Source organism: Pteropus medius, unplaced genomic scaffold, assembly GCF_902729225.1.
Source record: "Pteropus medius unplaced genomic scaffold, Ma_sr-lr_union100, whole genome shotgun sequence".
In the NCBI taxonomy this organism is placed as follows: domain Eukaryota; kingdom Metazoa; phylum Chordata; class Mammalia; order Chiroptera; family Pteropodidae; genus Pteropus; species Pteropus medius.
In genome coordinates, this window is record NW_024350397.1 from 53,622 (window position 1) to 69,047 (window position 15,426).

The 15,426-nt window shown below is 32.2% G+C and overlaps 1 protein-coding gene across 1 annotated transcript in view; it reads right to left on the reverse strand.

The window, feature by feature from the left end:
- The window catches only part of ANKRD26 (ankyrin repeat domain 26), an 88,275-nt gene that overhangs the window by 39,462 nt on the left and 33,387 nt on the right, over positions 1–15,426 (reverse strand). The window contains 7 exon segments of the mRNA XM_039839669.1: positions 2,337–2,497; positions 6,878–6,960; positions 9,086–9,148; positions 10,968–11,040; positions 11,134–11,162; positions 11,792–11,890; positions 13,499–13,592. Of these exon segments, the coding sequence (XP_039695603.1) occupies positions 2,337–2,497; positions 6,878–6,960; positions 9,086–9,148; positions 10,968–11,040; positions 11,134–11,162; positions 11,792–11,890; positions 13,499–13,592 (602 nt within the window).

A 15,426-nucleotide genomic window follows, 5' to 3' on the forward strand; every position in this document is an offset into this window, starting at 1 on the left:
GGAAGGAGGAAGGAAGGAAGGAAGGAAGGAAACAAATTAGTTGACTATTACACTAATTGAGATAGCAGATGATAGTGGCTTCAGCCTGGAAGATGTGATTGGCTCTGGATATATTTTGAAGGTAACCTAACAAGATTTGCTAACAGATTAAATGCAAGATGAAAGAGAAACAAATGAGTCGAAGATGACATCAAGTTTGTGACAGAGTATTTAGAAGACTTGTCATTAACTCAAACAGGAAAGACTACATGAGGGGGCGGTATGAGAAAGATTACAAGTAGTTCAATTTTGGACATCTTAAGTTTGTAACACCCAATAGCTATCCAAAAAGGGATATCAAGAAAGCAGTTTGATATATAAGTCTGGAATTAAAAAGAGACATCTGAGCTAGAGATATAAATGTGGAGATCACTAGCATATATAAGGTAGTACAAATCAGGAGGAAAAAGATCAAGCATTGAATCCTGGGAAACTTGAATGTGTAAAAGGTGGAGAATGAGGAGAAACAAGCAAAACAGACTGAGATGCATAACTAGACGAGCAGGGGAGAAACGAGGTAAGTGTGTTTTACTCCCTTGAAAACTAAAAGTCTTGAAAGTCAAATGAAAAAAGTATTTTGGAGGAGAACAGTTTTCACTGAGCCAAATATTGCTGATAGGTAAAGTAAAAGAAGGTCTAAGAAATTACGTCTAGATTTATTAGAGTGAAAACTAGTGGTAACCTTGAGAAATACAATTTTAGAGGAGACGTGGGGCTGAAAATTCCTAGTGATTTCAAGAGTGAATGGAGGGGAAATGAGAACCAATAACTATAGATAGATCTATTAAGGACTTTGTAGGTAAGTGGCATGATCGTGGATGCTCCAATTTTCTTCTTATTTTGCTGTAGTTTTCAATCTTTACATAATGATTATGTAACATTTTCGTAACACTTAAAAGTTTTTTGAATTACATACATGTGGCACTACATGGTTTTTAAAATGCCAGACCAGGTACTAAATAATAAAATCACAAAATTATACAACTTAAAGACCCTTTGACATTTTTCTAGATATATAATTATATTACCTATCATTTTTCTCATGCTTACAATGATCATAGAAAGATGTTTTGCCTGATAAAAATCATGTAACTCTAGAATATTGTACACTACTCAAATATACTAAGTAATTAGTCATATTAAAACTCTAACAAAAATAAAGGGGGAAATGCAGAAAACCTATTGTCTACGACAGATTTCAGACTGCAAGAAAAAAGACCAGAAGGTCCACAAAGCCTAAAATATTTACTATCCAGTTTTTCACAGAAAAGGTCTCTCAAACCCTGATGTAGCGGATTGATCCCTTGATGTGTTTTAATAGGTTTTACTCAACATACCGAAATGTTTATACAGGACATGGAACAAATTGCCAGTGAAATCCTTCAGATTTCAGATTAATTTAAGGGTCTAATATTTGAGCACACGCTCGTTAGAAACAAAACATGAAAATCTAATAACTAGCAAATTTGATGGTATCAAAGTAGAGCGCCACTATAGCACATAATTTCTTTCATAAACTCAGCAGTTAAAACTTTTCTAACAAAATTTGCTTAGGACATGACATAAAAATAAATGCTTTAAATATACTTTAATTATGAAACCATCAGTATATTGTAGACCTAACCTCATTTTCTCCCAATGGTTACATAGTCCATTATTTTATGGGCATAACAAATTTATTTCCTTATTGATAGGTTTAGACTACTTCCAACTTTTTGATATGTAGGGCTCTAATAAATATCTTTAACATATATGTATATATGCAATATATTTATATATAAATATCCTTAATGTATATATGTATATTTATGTCCTTAACATATATGCTAAACTATATAATATATAATGACTTATTGTATGTTTTAAATACATAATAATATGTAAGAAATGTCCTTAGAATGTGTGGGTGTGTGTGTTCATACAAGTCATATTTTCCTGTAGGATCTAGTTCCAGTAGTAAAGATGTTGGGATAAAGGGATGATATATTTGAAATTTTGAAACACACAGCTAAATACTGGTACTTCAAAAAAGATTTATCAGTTTCATCCACCAACAGTGTATGAGAATGTTTTTTCTCCCCATTTGCCAACTCTGGTTGTTATTTTTTAAATAAAATATTTATCATTATGACTTCAAAAAATGGTATCTCATTGTTAATTTACATTTGTCTGATTACCAGGCAAGGCTGAATGTCCCTAGTAAAAATATAAAATTTGTTAATCATGAATATTAGCTCAAATTAAAATTTGTTTTATAAGAAAATAACACTTACTGTTAACTATTGATATAGGCTTACCTATTAGAATCTTCATCCTCCATAATAGGAAATTGTTGGTTATCAGTGTTTCCATTCTTTCTTTGTTGAATTAATCCATCATTGTCCTCAGTGGTAGCATTATATATGTTTTCTGTTACTTCCATGTCACTACTTCTGTGCTTTTTCCTTTCTTCTTCAAGCTTTAATGAAATTTTGATACTAAGAATAATTGTTATTTATTCACTATAAAGGCCTTTCTGTTTTTATTATCATTTGGCCCTGAGTTTAATTGTCATGACTTTCATCAATAAAAATATTCTTGAGCTTACTTTAATTTTATCATGACATGTCATTGAAGTTTTTTGTAAACTGTTTTATTTGTTTCAGTAAAAGCAGAATTTTCCAATATTTCAAAAAGGACTTTCTTAATTTTGTGCTCTTATTCACACTCACTCTTTGCTACCTAACGTTCCCACCCCCTTCCCCATATTTGACCAGCAGAGACAGAGAAATAAAAAGACAAAGGCACAAAATTTGTCCTCTTCTGTCTTCACCACCTGGATTTTGCAGTAGACAGCCAGATTTAGAGGATGTGATACTGTGCTTCCTGCTTCTGCACTAAGCTATTTTTTCCCCCATTGCCTTTTCCAGTTCTTTTTTTATTTTAGATCTTGGGGACATCAAAAAAGTGATAGTATTCATAAAATACACGAAACAAAGTTTACCACAACACAGGAGCAGAGCCAAACTAATGAACTGTTAGTTAATGCAGAATTCTGCAAAATGAGTAATACTCCCCAAATTTCACATTCAATAACCATAAAATTTTATAGCTAGAGAGTATAGACATAATTATCTACTTTAGCCCCATATTCATTGATAATGGGAATAAAACCAAGAAAGGTTAGATGATTTGCCCAAAGCTCCTAAAGATGCGCTCCCTAGCATTTAATGGCACTAAAATAGATGATACAATTCTATAATGCTGAATCAGATAAATTACCAGATGAATTTAGTAAATTCATCAGATAAATTAAAAGTATGACATTTACAAAGTCATTTAATGCCTCAGTGTGTGGGGAGGACTCATCTATATTTTCTTTTAAAGGAGAACATCTCAATTTTTGTCTGTCATTAAGTCCATAGACCTCAAAACTCAGTTTTTCAGAGACAAATACTGAATTTTTTTCAAAGGGTTTATGTACCTATATCATAAAATCATGCACGTCGAAATGTACCATACTTTATCAAACAACATAATATAAAGGTTCGACTCAACAAAAACATTTGAGAGTGGTGATAAAAATATATATATTTGAAAGTATATATGTCTGTTATTAAAAATATCTCAAAGTGGTCATGTTAGAATTCTAAGTTCCAAGGTTTTAAGTAAAGCATGTATTTTTACACACTAAAGCACAAATTTAGAATAGCTGAGAATATTTTATATCCCTTCTTTCAGTCATTTCTTCCTTCTCATTTTACTATTTATAGAATGCAATTTGTATTTAAGCCAATAAACTTTAAAAAAAAAAATATCTAGAGCTTATTATATGTTTTAAGCAATTTCTTTTATGCTTTTTCTGGTGCAGAAGGTCACACGGTACATAGCTCAATTAGTTTCCCAGTTCATATGGAAGGCTGACAGAGTCTTAAGCTGATTAAGGAACAAAATTTATAACAATGTCTACCTAAGATTCTATTGTTTAGATGGCAGAAATAATCTGTTTCTAGACACAATTAGACATTTAGACAACTCCATTTTACACATACACTCTTTTCAAAGTGAAAAATCAGAATGCATCAGATAATTGGTAAAGAGAAAACACAAAAAGTAGCAGCAAGTGAACCTCTACCTCTTTTTGAAGTTGAATTTTCTCTTTTTCCAAAGCCAAGAACTCTGCTTTTAACATGTGTATCTCATTCTTAAACCTTTGCAGATCTTGCTGTAAGTCTTCATTTAGAAATACTTTAGATGTTCTGTCACTATATGGTGGGAAAGAACTTACATTTTCTAATTCAGTTTCCATGCTTTTACAGTCATTAGCACTGCAGTTATTGGCATTTAATGGCTTCTGGAGCAAGTCTTGATTTGGTTGTGTTTCCTTATAAGGATTGGTAATTGCAGAACTAGCGTGCCTTTTTATTTGAATCATGTGTTTCATTTCCTTGGAGTGGGCAAGACACAAACCAAGAAGATTTTCTGGATCGCTAGACTGAGATATATGTCCAATGCCTAATTTCCAATTAGTAGTATTTGGGTTCATATTTTTTGTCATCTGCAGATCAAGCCCTCGGTCTTTCACTTCCAATGTAACTACTGGGTTCTTTACATTTTTATTTTCTGTATCATTATAAAAACTCTCCTTATTTTCATTAAAAACATGTTCAGAGTCTGATTTGTTATCATTCTCATGGTGTAATTTATTTTCATTTAAACAAAGCTTAGAAGATGACCAGCAAGCATATCCTGGGGACCCAGAGGCTGAATGAGAAGGAAAGACATTTTCCACAGGGACTTCTTTTTGTTCAGGAAATGCCTGGAACTCTGCAGAGATGGACACTCCAAATGCATCTTTTCCCTCACAATCAAGTATATTATCCGGAAAATTAGAAGGTATTTCTCTTAAGCTTGCTCCTTTTTTAGAGTTGTCAAGTGGTGGCTCTTCCTTAAGACCACCAGTAATTTTGTATTTTCCATAGATTTCACCAAACTTCTGCTTTAACTCATTTGCAATGAGTTTTAAATTATTTCTCCGCTCTAATTTGCCTTTTTTGATCCACATTTCCTCATAGTTTTGCATACAAGGATGTCCTGAATATGCAGATATATCCTCTCTATCACAATCCTTATTCATGTCTGATTCTTGAGACATTTTTTGCAGATGCAAAAGTGGAAGATTAATTTGTTTAGTTTGATTTTCAGATGTCTTATCTGTTGGGGTACACATTTGTGAAATAACTTGATTCTTAAGGAATCAAGTACAGACAAAGAAAAATGAGAATGCAATTAAAATTCAACTGTTAAACTTCTTAATTACGTTTAGGTACTCCCAAATCACTAAATTATAATTAAAAAGTAAAAAATTACTTGCTTTACTCTAAATTAGGAGAAAAACATGAACTTGCACACCGAAATTTTAATTCAAATGATATACTGATAGTGTTATGCATTGATATAGTTATCTGTTGCATCCAATTCTAATATATTTTAATATCCAGTAAAGAGAGTGGATTATAAAAATTAATATTTACGGACTTTTTTACACTGGAATGAAATAAATTGGAAAGTTATTATTTGTACTCTAACAACAAAAACTTCCATCCTGGAAGGTGTGATTCTCTTAATAGGCAGTTGAGTTGATTTCATGACCCCATTTTCTCCCTGAATGTAGATTCTGAAGTCAATTACATAGAAATCACAAGGAGAATAAATCTTTAACTTTGGCATTAGTGACTAGCAGTGTCAAACCACAAATTTTGAACTTCTAAAAATTATTACCCTTTTCACATGAATCCAACTCAGTGGCTATCAGTTTTATATTGTTCATAATTTCAACTGTTTAATTATATGATTCAATATTTGATGTTACTTTATCGCATAAAAAAGCTATAAAAATGAAAGAAGCAAACATTATTCAGGAAAAAAATTTTGCCTCAATTCCAAAGATAAAGATTAGCTATAAGTTACTATAAACTCCAATAATATTTTAAGTTTTGTAACTTGTTAAAATGTTATAAAAATTAAATATTCAGTTATGAGCTTTTGATTTTAAAAAACTAGTTTAAAGGGTAATTTCTTTTTTTTCTCCTTTTAAATTAAGTACATAAGTATAGTTGGTATACAATATTATATTGTATATATTAATTAGTTTCAGGTGTACAATATAGTGATTTGATGTTTTTATTTCTTATAATGTGATCATCCCAATAATTCTAGTAATCATTTGTCACCATGCAAACTTATCACAACATTATTGACTATACTCTCCTTCCCATTTACACCCATTCTCTCGGCCTGTTCCTTCTGGTTGCCATCCCTTTGGTCCCTGTTTCTATAAGTCTATTTTTGTTTTGTTTTGTTTGTTTTGTATTTCTCAAACCATTCCAAAATTTGAAGAGGAAGGAACACTTCCAAACTTATTCTATGAAGCCAGCACTACTCTGACACCAAAACCAAAGACGATATAAAGAAAAAGAACTATAGGCCAATACCCCTGATGAACATAGATGCCAAAATTCTCAACAAAACACTAGCAAACTGAATTCAAAAGTAGATTAAAAGGATTATACACCAAGATCAAGTGGGATTTATACCAGGGATGCCAAAGTGGTTAATGTCAGTTAATGTCATTCATCTCATCAATAAAACCAAGGATAAGAATCATAACATTATCTTGATAGATGCAGAAAAAGCATTGGACAAAATTCAACATCTATTTATGATAAAAACCCTCAACAAAGTAAGTACAGCAGGAATTTACCTCAACTTGAGAAAGGTAATTTCAATTGGACTATGTTACATTATTAAAACAGAAAAAGATATTATGCCAGCAATTCAAATTTAAATTTTTACATACCCAATGGTGGTTATTTTCACTTCCGTCAAGCCTTTCTTGCTCTTCCTCTGTTGTTATTTCTAAGTCTAGTTCTGCTGACATATCTATATATTAGTTAAAAAGAACAACTTAGAATGATTAGATAAAAACTATAATCCTTATAAGAATAGAAATTAACATATTATCAGTTGAGAGTTTAAATTAATCAATCTTTTGCTGAATATTTACTTAAGAAATACTTCTAATTATCTGAAACTTCAACAAACCTCAGGAAATAGTTGATGTTACAAAGTTCAAGTCATACAAACATCTCAAAAATTCCTTCACAAATTCATTCACCAAACATCAATGAAAAAGCAATCAGAAACAAAACAACATTTAGAAATACAGTACAACATAGAAAGTCACACTATATTCTCTACTTTATGATAGTACCTTTTTAACAATGCCTTAGGTTCAACTGCAACATTATCAACAGTTTCCAAAATCACTGTTATTTTTAATGCCTTATCAGAATACACCCTTCCATATATCTGAAATGTTTGGCTCTACTGTTCTGACAAATTTCTTTTCATTTTTTTTAGGACTCAGCTTGGGGGTTTAAAGAACATAGATAAGAGGTGTCAGGAATGGCTTTTTAAGAGTTAATACCTGAGCTAAGACTCACAGTGAGGTTAGCCAGAATCGAAGGGGTAGAAGGCAGGAAAGGAGAAGACCATGCAAGGCTATATCAAGACAGGGAGAGAAGCATACAATAGAACAGTTTGTCTAACATATAGAAATGGTGAGGAGAGCATCACCAGAGCTTCAGTAATACAAGAGAAAAGGGTGGACAGTAGAAATGGCTGAAGACTGAGAGTTAGGCAGAAGTGAGATTATACCAGCCTTATATGTAATTTTGAAATGCCTGGACAGTAATATAGTTTAACGAGCGGCTCATGGTCATATTTGCTTTGGAGATCGATCAGTCTAAACGCTGTGGTAGTGATGAATTTGAGGGGCATATGAATAAATAGGGGACAATTTAGCAGGCAATAATGTAAAATAAAGATGATGCAGGCCTGAACTGAGCAAATGTTTCCACAAATATTTAGATATAAAATAATCAGAGTCCACTAGAGAATAATCTTTATTCAATGAATATATGCATGAATCCTGGGTCCCTGGAGAACTAGACTCTGCTCATTGCTTTATAAGAGTTAACAACTAAGAAGTGAAATGAACTATGTGAACTCTTTAAGTTGCTTCAACTCTTGTAGTTTTTCTGTTTCTATGTTGAGGGAGATTGGGTATGTGTTTACCAAGCACCTGAAGAAATAAGACACTTGTATACATACATAAATAATTTTATATTTATAGTTTGCAGACACTACTCTAGGAGATAATTGAAAGTCTTTTGTAAATACAATGTTAATTCTAAAGTTAAGGAAGGGGAAGAAGATAAAACTACAGGAGCAAAAAAATACTGCGTGTTTTACTACTACAGACCTGATCATATGACTGATAAAAGGCACAAATTAATGGTACATAACGTGAAACACATATTAGAAGTAGTCAATAGAATGAGTATCCTAGTTGAATTAAAATTCATTTTCCAGATGTTGTTTTTAAATGATATAGCACTCCTTAAAACCAATATATCTTGTGAACTACTAAAAAAATTTTTTTTAATGTGACAAACTATGAAGACACAGCTAAGAAGTACTATATACCAAATTCTCAATGATTCCCAGTACTACTGGAAAGGCCAATTCTAAAATGTATAAACTAAAGAAAATGCAAGAAATATTTTAATATTTGGTTTCAAAAGGTGTTTTTTCAGTTACAGTGATATAGTGGTAACTAATACTTTTGAATTCAAAGCTATAAAATTAAAGCTAAGAAACCATGTTTTGTTTCAGTTGGTAATATTTAGATCTCTACCTAGTTTTCCCATCTAGTCCCACAGTTCTAAATATAACCCTGCTACCCACTCCCAAGTGTATGCTAAATACCAGTCTAAACAAAATTGCTCTTTCTCCTAATTCTGTCTTATTTACATACGTATTACTTTGGTTACAGGAACAGTGAGTGCAAATGTCTTGCTAAAATATTCTGTTATGCTGTAAGTTGCATAAACAGAGGAAACATAAAGTAGATTTTGCCACAAAATGATTTCTGAAAACTCAGAAGCCTGGTGAAGCCGCCCAGAGGTGGTCTAGGGTTGAACTCTTTTTGTGTCTTTATTACCTTCTTTGCTCTCTCCATTTTCTGACAGCTGTGATTCACCCAGGTCATGGAGGCTACAATTTCCTAATAGAAACAAAGCTCAATATTAGTATTTTCTTTATCTATTAAGGTCATGTGGATGCTGACTGATTTTGGGACATCGATTGTGATACAAATGGACATTTATCATCAACTTTCAAATCTGATCTTTGACAAGTCTCATGATTGAGGGGGAAACTGGGAGATCCCGGAAATCAGAAGAATCTAAAAATAAAGTTTTCATTGATTATAATGTAAATAATACAAATATGACTAACATGTAAAAATTCTTTCTTCAGAGAAGCAGTCCCACGTCCTTCTTTCCCCATACACACTACTCCTTCATAGTCCATTTTATTTTGTGTATCCTATACTTGCCATTCACATAGATAGGTTTAATTAAATACTGAAACTCAATAATGCCTATTGCATAGTCTGCTTTCCATAAAAGCTTTGCTTATTAATAGTTAAGATTCTTCAGGGCATGAATTTTTTGTTATTATCAAAATTTATGTCTATCCACTTATTTTAAGTTTAAATATGCATGACAAACATGTTTAAAAAACATTTTAATAAATGGTACTACTTCAAATTACAATGACATAGTCTTTTCTATTTACCCTAACATCTTCAGAATCATTTTTTTAAACTTTAGATAAACAGAAATTTATATGAGAAATGATGGCCTTGGGTGACCTGTTTCTATGCAAAAATAAGACCAACTAGGTCTGCACCTGATCCAGAGTACAGAGTGCTCTAAGACAGAAAATGGATATATAACAATTTATCCCTTTTTAACAAAATTCTCAGATTTAAACTTCCTAAGACTAATGAACAACAAAAAAAGCAATGACTGTAGAAGTGAAACTTTAAAGACTTTTTCATCACAAGGTCCCCTTATTATTTCATACCCATGAACCTCATTTTGGGTTTAAAATGGTTGTTCTCTACAGAATCCCAGGAGTCCCCAAATCCATTTGTTAGGAGGTCCAACAGGTCAAATCTATTTTTACAGGAATATTAAATGTCATTTGCCATTTTCACTTTCATTCTCTTATAAGTGTACAGTAGTTTTCCACAGCTATGACATGATTAATCACAGCTCTAATGATGAATGGGTCACAGCCCTCAAGGCTAATGGACCGTATGATTTAGTGTGCTTGTATTTTAAATTTCAGTTTCAATTTCTAATATTGTACATATCAATAGATACTACCTACTTCAACAAAATTCTTTGGAATTCTCAATAATTTTCAATAGAATGAAAGTATTCTAAGGCCAAAAATTTTCAGAACTACTGTTTTAAAAGATTGTGTCTACCAAATATTATGATTAATTACTTCCCCATTTTTAATAATCAAAGACACCAGGAAATCCTCCCCCGCCACCACACACACAATCTGCCAATCAGAACATCTGGTTGGCTTAAGCTCATCGGTGTTAACAACAGTAAGATGATATACAGTTAAAATATAGTTGACATGTTAGCAACTGAAGCTTTACTCCACGTAAAGGATGGAATTTCAAATAAGCATTTTGAAACGTTGGAAAAGCAGAGTCTAATAATTAACCTCTGGGAATTCCTAATAAGTATTGTGATTCCAAACTGGGAATCAAAACAAAAGTAGAAACATCAGAATTAAAGGCTATGTTTTTAAACTTTCATTTTCTTATTTTGTATATATCTTTTTTCTCATACATTGATACCAAAAATGATCTCTACACTACAGTCAAATACTTCAATTAAATTTGCAAAAAAAAAAAAAAAAAGTAATAAATTATGAATAAAAATACTATGAGCACGTCAAATAATTCTTTGGACTTGTGGACTCCTTTGCAGTTATATTTGTTTTACAAAATTTACCTGATCTGGATGTTTGTATTTCCTTTATTTCTATTGCTTTCTTAGGAACAGGCTCTTCCACTTCAATGGTAGGCTGAATGGGTTTTGAAAGAAGATGATTAATAAATAATGTACATTTCATCCAATCTGTACTTAATAATTCAAGATAAAATATAAAAGTTATTACCTTCAAATGAGGATATTTTTCAAGAGAATCTAAAAAGCAAAGAAACATTCATTCAATTATATATAAATATGGAAGCCAACCAAACATTTCCACAGAGTTAGTATGGAGTTGAATCTTCATGCTTGGCTTTGGAAATGACTACATTTGGTATTTTTATTTTATTTTTTTAACTTTTTTTGGAGAAGTGTTAGGACAGCAACAAGTCAAAAATATGAATCCACTATAAATACTGAAGAAAAAATAAGAATATAGGTTTAACAAAACATGCAGTTGAGCTTTCAAAATAAGATGTTTCAAATGATTATAACCAAACCAGAAAAGTGTGTATAGACCCAATGTCAACATGCTGATTAATGGAGAGAAAAGTGATCTTTCATCAGAGGAGCAAATCATGACCCTGAAAGAATCATTGTGAAACCTGATGATAGAATGCAACAGCCTATCTTTAATGTAATACATCAGAATCATTTATACCATTATGCTACAAGTATTCATCATGATCTTCAATTTGTCCCATAATTTAGCAAACACACAATTGCGATGAGAGTTCAGGTGAATGCATAAGTCATGTGTCACCCTGAAACAGGGTTATGAATTGACCAGCTTGGATATTCACTTGTAGAATAATAGTTAAGAGAAATATTCATTTTTTCCATACCAATGTGGGCTACTGGTATGCCTACATTTCTTGTATCCTGTAGTTTGGCCATCTTAAAGTTTCTTGATCCACTCATGCAAGAAGGTATATAAAACATATCTGAGGAACAATGTATAATGAGCTTTCAATATTGAAATATGGTTAATAAAAAATTAATTTAGTTGCTACAGAAATATTAGATATTAAAATTTTTATGTTCAAAATCAGTGTAATATTTTCTAAAAAAAACAATTTAAGCAATTACAGAATGAACAATTTTTTTGTTTCCAAAATTAGTTGGGCTTGCTATATCATGCTAGTCTTTAAAGGATTTTTATGAACCAGCTATCTTATCAAACAGTTAGCTATCAAAAAAAAAACCCACTAATGCTTCTATCTTCAATTAATCTCCTTTGAATAATAAATATCAAGGTAACATATTATCTTTAATGCCTGACAATCATGAGGAATATAAATGATTGGCTACAGTGTACTCCAATTCTCACACTCCCTCCTGCTTCCAGTATTCTCTGGAGCAGCAATAATCTCATCTTCTGCTTCAGTGCGAATATACTAAAGCCATGTAAAGTGAGGTCTCTCAAATTTCCTCATCGACTTCAAAATAACCTAGCTAACACCTTTCTTTCCTCCCGCCTCTTCATCATCCCCCATCCTCTTCAAAAGTAATTTTTTGATACTTCCCTTTTCCATCCTTTCTGTGGATTGTCCCCACCACTATTTCTTTGCTCTCTGTTTATCCATCTATAATTTCTATTTTTTAATTTTCTTGCTTTTGGGGGGGGGCTATAAACACACACATAAAATAAAAACGAAATAATGCTTTTCCTTGATATTTTCATGGTTGACCTCTCCAATGGATTTTCATGCAGATTTCTTGGGAGAAAATTAACAGTTTTTACTCAGAGCACGGTCTGAGACCAGTAACACTGGCGTCACCTGAGAACTTGTGAGAAATGCAGGCCAGACCTATTGCTATCATTTCCAAGTTGAAACTGCTTTAGAAGTCATAAACTTTCTAATGGCCTTTTTAGCAAGTTATCACTTCCCTGACCTCCCCATAACTGACCTTGCTCTCTCCTGTTTTCCACTTCTTTAATTTCAGAATATATAATATTATTCTATGATGTTGCCACATTTTACATGACACTAAAGTATATACATTTATAACTGACCACATCTGCTTATGTGCATCCATAGTAGATAAAATAGAGCTCTACATGATCAGGTACCTCAATCCCTAATGCCTTCTCAACAGTGAAGAAAAGAGCAAGAGTGGGGACCTTTTGCTGTGCTTCTCTAACATGTTTTGGTGCTGGAAACTCACTTTATATTCTTCCCACATTTACAATACTTTGCCCTTTCCTAAAGAATTATTTTATCATCTTCCACTATATGTACCTGCTTCTTTTTCCTTCATTTATGTCCTATAATTTCTGCCTTTCTTGTTCTTTATTTCTTCTTTTATTCTTATCCCGTTCTTATTTCTTGACTTTCCTTAGGTCTTTGAGTATCTTGAAATGGAATAAACATAGCTCCTGTCATGGCACTCTCAATTTAATCTGTTGCTGATACCTGATAAGCTATACAACTGATCTCATTTTCACTTCTCTTTTCCACACTATGCATTTAATAGGTAATTTTCTTTGGCTATTAGACTATATCAGGATTCATGTCAAATGACTTTTTTTTACAAAATACAATAATTACCTTCTATTTGTCCATTTAGTATATTTTTTCCTCTTTGATCTGCAGTTCCAGATAAATGATCAACATACTTCTGTGAAAAACTTGCAGAAAAACTCTGTTAAAATTTATATCAATATGAATTCCATGAAGATTTCCTAATCTCTTTCTAAGAAGATATCTAAATTTAGCACTTTAAAAGCAATTGGACTTAAAAATAAGGAAACTATGTACTGAAAACCAAAACATTTAAATAGAATACTTCAAATATGCTCTCTGGATCAAGCTTACCTTTTGTGACTGTAAACTGAGCATGGAAGCCCAGAGTAACTATTATCACAAACAAAATACTGATTTATATACACATGTCACCAGGAAGTAACCTAACTCTTCTTTGCATTCCCACTAAGAGGGCAGTTTGAAACATACATATTTAAACAAATTATTTAACAAGTGTCATTTAAATAAACAAGGGCTTGTAAAAACTATTATTTGATAAAATTTTTGATTAAAAAGTGGTTAAATAAAATGGCAAAGCAGTAAGAAACACTTTTCTTGAAATTATGTTTAAATAATAGCAAAAAATTTTACAGTTACACAACTCTTCAAAAAAAGTATAGTAATCTTTAATAAGAATAACAACACTTATTTATTAACCATCTAATAAGTGACAGGCACTTATTATGCACATTTTGTTTCTTTTCTACACACAATAACAATAATCAAAATGGCATGGTGGTGGTTACCCCACTTCCTGCTTCCTGGTCATTCCAAGATACCAGGGCAAAATGACGAACAGATATGATCCATCATTCTCTTTCTGTCCAGCATGTCCTCCTCCTAGACTTTCACATGCCTGACTCCTTCTCATGCTTCACTTGGCAGCTTTTGTCACACTCAGAAAGATCTTTTCTGACCACCTAAATTCCACATCCAGTCCCATTCCAACTATAAACTCCCCCAATATTCTCTAACCTAACATTCTCCATTTTCTTTACATGAAGCACCTATAGTGACTTATAATGGATTGTTGTTTACTTATTTTTCTGCTCCTACCACTACAGCCTAAGCCCTCAACTTCTTGATTCGGTGTCTATCTGTCCAGCACATAATTGGTATTCATTAACAGAAATTTACTTCAGGTCAAAACATTGAAGATCTCATCAAGAAGGCCTCAAGTACTAAAGCACTACATACTTACAGGTTATCTCGAGTAACTGTCTCTTGAAACTTGTCTTCCCTCAAATTCAGAATCCATATGTGTTTTCTAAATTTCCCATTCTTCTATTGACACTACTGCCATTTTATTGTCCTTCTGGTTTACAAAAAATGTTCTCAATACTTAGTAAGTCAATAAATACACTGTGATCACTGTGTCTTCTATTTCCACAGCACCCATTACCATTTACAAAGTGTTTTTACCTTGTTACATTTGTTCACTACACACATTTGCAAGGTATGTATTAGTGCTTTTAATATGAATGAGGTTGCTGACATTCAAACAGGTTTAAAACAAGTTTTCCCAAGATCCCATAGCTAGTGAGTGATCCAGGATGCTAGCATGTTCTTGAATTTCAAATATAGTGTTTGTACCATTAGGTGGCAGATGCCTATATCTAAGTGATCAGGTCCTCTAACCTCTTTCTATAGCTATCACCTTAGATTAGCTCATCATTACTCTATATTTACGTTAGTCACCACAAATATGGTTGCCATAAAGGTACTCAATGCATGCTATTTTAACTGTCCAAAACCACTGTTACTTATCAAAACTCTACTTAGCCAAATTGTTGTTAGTATTATTCCACAAATTTATTACTATTTGCCATGCTTTTTCTTCTCTGGAAATGTACCTTGCAGATCTACTTGACAGTCCAAATATAATGATACTTTCAAGTCCCAGACATTATCTTTTCAAGTTCCAAGTTATAAAAAACTAGAATCTGAACTGT